The sequence below is a fragment of the Girardinichthys multiradiatus genome, chromosome 21 (genome assembly GCF_021462225.1).
Source record: "Girardinichthys multiradiatus isolate DD_20200921_A chromosome 21, DD_fGirMul_XY1, whole genome shotgun sequence".
Lineage (NCBI taxonomy): Eukaryota > Metazoa > Chordata > Actinopteri > Cyprinodontiformes > Goodeidae > Girardinichthys > Girardinichthys multiradiatus.
Window position 1 is genome coordinate 16438849 of NC_061813.1, and position 9669 is coordinate 16448517.

Below are 9669 nucleotides of genomic sequence, written 5' to 3' on the forward strand. Positions count from 1 at the left end.
ATGTTGAAACATTCAAGCCGCTGTTCAACAGCAGCCATCAGGAAGTTAATAAGTTACTTTTCTCTTGTTACCAGTAATGTACACTGTGACAAAAAATAGTGTTTAAAATAACATCCTGATTTAAAAATAAGGAAGTATAAATATCACACCTGGTGGCTTTGACCTGACTTTTTCTTTCAAATAGAGAAGCTGCTCTTTGGATGTTTTAGTCCGTAACTGAAATTCACGCGGTGTCAGATTTAGATTTTTTTCATTGTTTTATCTGCAGTTTATTCTGGTAAGAAAACTTTTAAAATCTACATGTTTATGACAGCATGGTTTTCCTTGCTATAAAACTGTGATGCTTTTTATTTAAAAATTGTTGTTTTAAACAATTTTTAAATAATACATTCAATTTACCAACCACACACACACTCATGCGTGGTTGTTTGTGTGTTGCCCTGCGATGGACTGGCAACCTGTCCAGGTTGTACCCTGCCTCTCGCCCATAGACTGCTGGAGATAGGCACCAGCTTCCCCGCGACCCACTATGGAATAAGCGGTAGAAAATGACTGACTGACTGACATTCAATTTATTATAAAGCTATGTTACAGTTATTCTTGAGCTCTACATAGAAAGTTGCTGTAAGATGTTTTTTTTTTACATAATTTGTTAAAAACACTGAAATTCAGCAGCTGTTTCCATCTTGTTTCCAGCCTGAGAGATGAAGGGAGGTTTGATGGCAGCTCTGTCTGAGAACGTGTTGACAGTCAACATGTTACTGAGTGTCTTCTTTCTTCCAGGTGAGCTGTTTGTTCACTTCCATTCATTTAGAAACATCACATGAATTATTTCTAGTTTGAAGTATTAAATCCTGATATTGATTAAAGGCTCCACATGTAACATGCTGCAGCTGAACTGGAGTTAGTGGATCATGAACTTTCTCTGTAGGAAGACTTTGCTCCACATTGTTTTCATCTTTAGTTTGTTTTTACAGGTATTTATGCTAATAGTTGTGGTGGGAGTACACCACTCATCACCATTACTACACCAAAGCCGACTGCAGCACTGAATGGATCTTGCTTGAACGTCCCATGTAGCTTCACAGCTGCACCAGGAAGCAAAGTATTTGACAGTAGTAACAAAACCTGTGGAGCATGGATTAAAAATGGAAATGATATTTATAACATCAATAATGGGGTTGACACAAATTTAGTAAATATTACTGGAAACCTGAGTCAGAAAAACTGCACCTCTCTGTTTTCTGATATAAAAACAAGTCAAGCAGGCGAATACTTCCTCAGAATCGAGAATGGTGACTACATGGCAACAGCTTGTTCTGATCTGCTTCAGATAACAGTTGAAGGTAAGAGTTTTACTCTACTCAACTCCACAAAGTTACAGAAATACTTTTCTAGCTTTGTCTTTATTATCAGCTCCCTGACACAAACTTCAAAGGATTATTAGCAACTGTTTTCACCAGTAATAAAACCATCTCTTATTAAGCCCTTTACCAGTTTATGTGTATCTTTTATATCAGAATCAGAATCAGCTTTATTGCGAAGTTCGTACATACAAAAAGGAATTTGCCTCCGGTACACTTTGCTCTTTTGTTCTGTTTTTGCATTACAGAATATACAAATTTTACAATTTACAATGTTCAATATACACATATCTAATAAAAAAGTTGCATTTGCAACATCTGTATGCTGTTGTTCTGTACTCTATTGAATGTTCATCAGAGAAACAGCCTGGGGGAAGAAACTTTCTCTGTAGTGGCGGCCTGAGGGTAAAACTCTAAACAGTTTATATGCAGGTTGTGTAGAGATTTTGGCAGCTCTTTTCTTGACCCTAGACCTGTATAAGTCCTGGATGAAGGGAAGCTCAGCCCTGATTATTATCTCTGCAGTCCTGATTATTCGTTGCAGTCTGGACCTGTCCTGTTTTGTGGATGAGCCAAACCACACTGAGATGGATGAAGACAGGACAGACTGAATGATGGCAGTGTAGAAGATGACCAACAGCTCCTGTGGAAGGTTGAACTTCTTGAGTTGCCTCAGGAAGTACAGTCTCTACGGTATATATAATATACAGTAAGATCTACTGTATATTTAAGTGGATCTTATAGTCCAGTGTGGTTTGTGGTACCATGTCAGTAAGTTTGGAAGGAGGGAGAAACACAACCTGAAGAGACAAAGTCTTCTTGAACATCAGTTTGAAAGATTTAGTTTTTTATACTTTATATATCTCACTCTTTAGTTATTTTGGTGCTTCTGATAGTTTCAGAACAAATTTATAGCCAGGTTTCACACAACTATTTCATAGACTCTACAGTAAATGTTGTAGCATGAATGAATGTTTAATCTCATTGGGACAGAAGCCCTAAATAAAAACAGAGAACACCTCACTATTGTGAGATGTTCACAATAATCTGACTATTTTCAGTGTTTTTACGGTTAATCTCAAATCCCAGATTCTCCTTGGAGTCCCAGCATTAACATCTCTGGTGGTGATCTGAAGGAGCATCAGTCTGTCACTATAACCTGCTCAGCTTTGACTCCCTGTCCACACTCACCTCCTGAACTCACCTGGAATCTCCAACAAGACTCTCACAGACAAACAGAGAAAAACACAGATGGAACCTTTACAACTAAAATCCAGGAGAACATCACTCTGTCAGACACACATGATGGATACAACATCAGATGTTCTGCCAGATATCCTGTGAATGGAGGAAACAAGACAGCAGAGACAGCAGTGACTCTCAGTGTTTCATGTAAGTGATCCTGTCAGCACGTCATGGTTCAGCTGTTTCTGATCAATATACTTAATGTGTCCCATTTTCCTCAGATGCTCCTAGAAACACCTCAGCATCCATCAGTCCATCAGGTTTGGTGTCAGCAGGTAGCTGGGTGGAGCTGAACTGCTCCAGCAGAGCCAAGCCTCCTGCCAGCTTCACCTGGTTCAGGAACAGCAAACATGGAGCCATTAATGTATCTGTGGGGCAGATTTACAGCTTCAATGTTACTGAGGGAGGAGAGTTTTACTGTGTGGCTACAAATGATCTGGGTAATGAGACGTCATCAAGGATCTGTGTTGGTGTTAAAGGTAAATGTTTCTGCTTCTTGCTTCATATCTTCTGATTCTTTAAATATGTGCATTGTCTCACATTATATTTTGTACTTTGTTGATAGAAACACAGAACAATACCTTCAGAAGCTGCTCTATGAAAGATCAGTATATATATAGTGCTAATTATAAGTTTACACACAGTCATCATCAGCATGACTATCTTTGGGTTTTTAATGATGCATTAAATTAGCTTTTTTCAAGGTCTTAATATTTTGTAACTTACAACTTCAGTTAATTTGAAAGCTAAAAATTGAGAGCAAAAGTTTAAATTTATTGCAGATTTTCTCTAATCCACACAGAAATAAGATGATTTTACAGGTTTCTGCCATGACTCTGGCTGGATATTTGACCACTGTTTAGAAAAGATGGTAGAACTCATTTAATCTAGCAGAGGTTAAGACCAATCCAGAATCATAGTCTCAGCCCTCTTTATCCATTCAAAAACGATTTCTATGTGTTTAGGATCAATGCTCTCTGGAACACTCAACTGTGGCAAAGTTTTAATCATCAGACTGAAACTGTTACCACTGATGAAATGAATGTTTTAGGACCAATCCTGGAACCATCCAATTTTAGGCCTGTTATAAACATGAAGAAACTGGACCACCAGTGTCATTGTTCACAGTGAAGCAAATTTCATATCAACATAGACTGATATGGTGCTGAGGAAAAGAAAATAGTCTTCTCTGAACTCCTCACCTTCAAACTCTACTGAAACCTGTAGCTGTATACAAAGACAAGCCAAATGCTTTCTGGAAACATGTTTAATGTTCAGAGGAGACAAAGACTGAGCTGTTTAGACATAATGACAAGAATAATGTTTGCTGGAATTAATGGGGTTTTTAAAATCAAAGAGTGTACTGATTGTCAACGATGGTGGTGGCAGCATCATGCTGAGGCTATATTTGGTCACAAGTGATACTGGTGCATTACAGAGAGGATGTAATTAGAAAGAAGGAAATACTTTTAATATCAAACATGTTAATTTCACTTAGAATCAACGACTAGATGGTTGAAATATGGACACAATTTAATGTTTCAAGAGGACCATTATCCATCTATTCTTTCTTTCTATCTAGTTTTATTTGCATATATTTATATGAATAAAACTAAACCTAAATAGATTTGGACTTGCTCACAGTAAAATTAAATCTCCGATGTATAAACTCCAGATTCTCCTTGGAGTCCCAGCATTAACATCTCTGGTGGTGATCTGAAGGAGCATCAGTCTGTCACTATAACCTGCTCAGCTTTGACTCCCTGTCCACACTCACCTCCTGAACTCACCTGGAATCTCCAACAAGACTCTCACAGACAAACAGAGAAAAACACAGATGGAACCTTTACAACTAAAATCCAGGAGAACATCACTCTGTCAGACACACATGATGGATACAACATCAGATGTTCTGCCAGATATCCTGTGAATGGAGGAAACAAGACAGCAGAGACAACAGTGACTCTCAGTGTTTCATGTAAGTGATCCTGTCAGCACGTCATGGTTCATCTATTTCTGATCAATAAACTTAATGTGTCCCATTTTCCTCAGATGCTCCTAGAAACACCTCAGCATCCATCCGTCCATCGGGTTTGGTGTCAGCAGGTAGCTGGGTGAAGCTGAACTGCTCCAGCAGAGCCAAGCCTCCTGCCAGCTTCACCTGGTTCAGGAACAGCAAACATGGAGCCATTAATGTATCTGTGGGTCAGATTTACAGCTTCAGTGTCACTGAGGGAGGAGAGTTTTACTGTGTGGCTACAAATGATCTGGGTAATGAGACGTCATCAAGGATCAGTCTTCAAATTAAGGGTAGATATCTGACCTCATTGAATCTATTTTAAACCATTAAAAATTAATTTTCAGCATTAGCTATTTTATTTTTGTTTTTATTTAGATGTTGTTTTTCTCTTAAGATTCGCTGAATCAGGGTCTAATGTGGGTGATAATCTCAGCAGGAGTTATTGCAGCCATCTGCCTTGTTGCTTGCCTGGTTGTGTCAGTTTGGTGAGTATCAGACCTCCAACACAATGTAGACACTAACAGTGATGTTTCAGCTAAACCTGAGATCAATGTGAGAACTTAATGAATCACCTTCTAGTCCAAACAATTTTTATATTACCACACATCTTCTGGATCAAGAGAGTAACGTAATATAATACCAATATAATTTTAATTTTGTGCTGCTGTCCAGGAAACGATAGAGATGGTGTTTTTCATTTTACAATTAAAATAATGCTCATGCTGGTTAATGATTTCACACATTTATTAGCATAAAAGGACACGTTGAATCTGAAATGAGAGCCATTATTTATGTTACTTCAGGAAAAGATGTATTCCTTTATTCATTCCAGCCTGGTAACGTAACAGTATGGATTGTTTCTGTATGGCAACAATTTTATCACATTATTTGACTTCTTTGTGCAGATGCAACAGTTTCTCTCTAAAACAAGATCAATTATTTCAGCCTTCTGGTTTTGTCCTTTCATCTTCATCAGCAATGCCACTCAGTTAGACAGTAATCTGATGTGATCCAGCAATGTTTTGTCTCAGATTACTCTAGACTCTCAGTTTTATTTAACAGCTCTAATGTCTTCCAGGTGCTTTAGGTCCAAACGTCCAACTCAGCAACAGACTCAGGTGGGGAAATGTTCAGTTTTTCTTTACAGCACTGCAGTGAATTTTTGGTCTGTAGATTTTTAACAGAATCAGCCTAAAAATAAACACATTTTCTACACTTTTCTACAGAGTCAAACAAGTGTGGAGGTTTATGATCAGATATCAGACAGTGGACCAAAAGCTGAACTCCATTATGGGGAACTGATCATCTTGAAGAAGACACCTGAAGTTTCCTTCATCTCAGTGCAGGACAGGGGTCAGCAGGAGACGGTGTACGCACAGATCCAGGCAGAAAACGTCTCAACACAGACAGCTGACAATCCAGAGAGTCTCTACGCTGAAGTGAAGAAAGAATAACTTCTGTTGTGTGATCAGATGTTTACGTTTTATTTCTATCATGAGTTACTTTATGTTTCAGACAGAAAGTTTTGTTCATGATTTCAGATTTTACTATTTTGTTTAAATAAATAAAAGCAAATTTTTTGTAATTCTTTTCAAGAACAAGAATTTCTCTAATTCTTGTTCTCGATTTGCAGCTCGTAACCATCACAATCACCCAAACTAACCTTTAAAATGACAAAAACAGCAGATCCACACAAAGTAATGTTAAGATATATTCTTTACAGCCAAGCTGCATTTACTGATATCTTTTGTATTATTGATGACATATGTCATAAGCTTTAATGTTTTATCTTATATTGAAATAGTCAAATAAAAATAACTATCAGCCTCATTTTTTTATTTCATTTAACATTCACTTTAGCTGCTACAGACTAAACGTAATATACTTTAGGTTTTCTGCTGAGGAGAACCTGTGAGGGAAATAGCCTTTTGAAAAGCTTTTAAACCGCAGAGATTTAGGCATTGCACTAAGTCTCATTGAAAGAAAACTTAAACTGTCAACAAATCTTAATTTATAGTCTGGTTCAGTAAAGCAGAGAGTCTTGCTACCTGCATTACAATAGAAGGTTTTATTCCCAACTGAACCATGGCTTCTAGGATCAGATAGAAATCAAATCCATGCCTGTTGTGATCAATAATGTAAACCCTTGATACAAAGTGCAGGTTAAAATCACGGATAAAGTCCAGGCCATAAGCAGCCCATTCGATTCCTTTTATCTGTTTGTGCAAATCAGAAAAAGAATGTGTACTCTCCTCTCATCGACAAATGTTATTTTGTCGTTCAGCTTTTCCTGACACAGTTGAATATAACACATGTGATTTTTAATGGTTTCATCTGAGTCTGCAGGTAATATCTCATTGCAGATGGGACATTTTTGGAGCTGGCAAATGTGTGGTTTTTCGGTCGTAGTCAAAAGAATTAAATAAGGTCTCTGACATTTGAGGCATCTCTTTATGCTATCACAAGCACTAACATGCATTTTATGCCTGACATAACACAATAGATCACATGAGGTTCTGTTACAATCGGAACAAATTTTAGCTCGGAACAAGATGGATTGTTGCAGATAGGACAAAATCTTTCGCAATAATGCAAGTGATCTGCGGTAAAAGGGGACAATCGATAATTGTAGACGTAATTACTCCATAGGAAGGCTTTTAGCGACAATTTTTTGTTCAGCATTTCCTCAAAGTTACAGATATCAGGGGAGACAAGTGTCTGATCTGTAAGACCAGCGAGACGCTGCCATTCTGTCTCTCGTTGTACAGCCTGTGCATCGGTGAGACTGTGGTCAGATGCGTGAGCTAAACTGATGGCAAAGCACAGGTGATCTTCTCTTCTTCTGTTTACGATAAACAGATGTTGCCTTTAGGGTGACTTAACCCCAGATGTCTGCCCTCTAACGGTCTCAAAAATTCTCAAATCGATTTTGAAGCTGTTCTAACGGGCCTGCAGTACTATGTTGGTTCTGAGAAACACTTCGTTCTTTAATTCTCAGAGCATGTTCCAACAGCTGGAAGAAATTATCTATTTGAATCCTGACAGGGTCTGGCGGGGCAAATGTGGGTGGATTAATTTTCTGAGAGCATATTCCAATGATTGGAGAAATTATTTGATTTATCTCATTAGAAATATTTAGCAAAGTCTAAAAATCTGATTCTGTAACAATCTGGTTTATTTGCGGTTGCTGATTTACAGCTGTTTCTTGTTCATTTAGGATGTTGTTTGACTGAATCTCCCATTGTAAAAACACTCTCTTTTTAAAAACTTTTATTAGCTTTAAAAAAAAGTTGGAAAAATCTCGCTTACAATTGAAAAAGTTATCAAGCTCATCCACACAAGATCTTCAGCATCAATCTGTGATGGGGATGACCTTTTTAAATTGGTCTGACGCGTTGTCGTCCTGGAAGATCTGCCCCGACTTTCTCCTTCTAGGTAAATAAAAATCAAATAATTTATTTATAACTTATAAATAAAAATGAAAGTATGGATACAAAATGAAAAAATTTTCACCCTTTTATTCTTCCGCGAGCAAGTGGAGGACTTGCCTCCATAAAATCTCAATGGTGGGACTCATATGAAGAAATTGTGTATAAACAAAAATAAGATTAGTTTGTCTTTTATCATTCAAATTTATTTTTTTCACTTGTTTCATTATTTATTTAAGTGAAGAAAGAAAAACATTTTACTTTCTTTTTAATTCTTAAAAAAAATAAATTAATTGAATTAGATCAAATTTCTCACCTAATATTCTTCTAACAGTTCGCTAGCAGTTTGAAACATCGCGTCTTTTAATTTGTAGAGGTGGGAAAGAAAGCCGGCTTGATGTCGGTGTTGCTGAGAAAGGAAAAAATAAAGGTTAGATGAAAATAAACACAACAATCATCACTTTGTTCCAAGATAATCACATTACAGGAAGTCCAGTTAGAATCGTTTACTTCCTGTATGACCGATGAACAAATGGAGAGTTTTATACACACCAGTTTCTGACCGTATGCTCTCCTCAAAGGAGGTGTTGTTGTCGGACTGAAGAACATTAACAGATCTGGCCACCCCCTCCTCCTGCCTTGTATATTTTTTTATATTTTAATGTATATATGTGTGGCTGCACAGTGGCGCAGCTGGTAGGACTGCTGCCTAGCAGAAGGCCTTGCTGCAGGGCAGCAGTTATGGAGTTTGCATGTTCTTCTGGTGCGTACGTGGGTTCTCACCAGGGACTCTGGCTCCTCCCACAGTTCAAAGACATGCCTGTTAGGTTAACTGTTCTCTCTAAATTGCCCTTAGGTGTGTGAATGAGTGTGTGCATGGTTGTTTGTGTGGTGCCCTGCGATGGACTGGCGATCTTTCCACGGTGTATCTCGCCTCTCGCCCATAGACTGCTGGAGATAGGCACCAACTTCCCCGTGACCCACTATGGAATAAGCGGTAGAAAATGACTGACTGACTGACTGACCTAGTTATTTAAAGGTATGTCATGTGGTGTGGTTCTTGGAGCAGGACCCAAATGCAGACAGACAGGCAGGAGAAGCACAGTGAGATGGAAAAAAATTATAAAAAATATAAAAGAGAACTTGCAGCAGGCTGGATGAAGCAGATGCAGACCTGAACGTAGATAGGTGTTGGTGTGGCAACAGTTTACAGTGAACAGGCATGAACACACAGTCGTGGAGAGGCTTAGCATGACAAACAGTAGAAACCAGCAAACAGAACTGCATAGTATATATATATATATATGTATATATATATATATATATATATATATATAGTGCCACATGCAGGTGAGACAAAAAGACTAACTGGCATGAAGCAGGTGGACCGAATGAAGCTGATTGGGTCATGAAATGAGGGTGTTTTGGGTTTTTGTTTGGGTTTTATTCTGACTTGTAGTTTGTGCGATGCAAATTTTGCAGTGCAAAATCAGCTCTTAAAGAGTTAAATTTAAAACTGTGTCCAAGTCTATTTGGTCCTTGGTGTTAATTTAACTCTTTCCATAGTGTTAAAATTTCAGAGTAAAATTAACTCAAAATTCAGTAAAAAAAT

General features: G+C 37.8%; 1 protein-coding gene across 1 annotated transcript; it reads left to right on the forward strand.

The window, feature by feature from the left end:
* The first annotated feature begins 696 nt into the window (after positions 1-696).
* Positions 697-6323, forward strand: LOC124857618 (sialic acid-binding Ig-like lectin 14). The gene is made up of 9 exons (XM_047348934.1): positions 697-783; positions 978-1346; positions 2454-2756; positions 2831-3088; positions 4285-4587; positions 4662-4919; positions 5024-5114; positions 5708-5747; positions 5856-6323. The coding sequence occupies exons 1-9, from the start codon at positions 705-707 to the stop codon at positions 6081-6083; spliced, it is 1929 nt and encodes a 642-aa protein (XP_047204890.1). The 5' UTR covers positions 697-704; the 3' UTR covers positions 6084-6323.
* The last annotated feature ends 3346 nt before the right edge of the window (positions 6324-9669 follow it).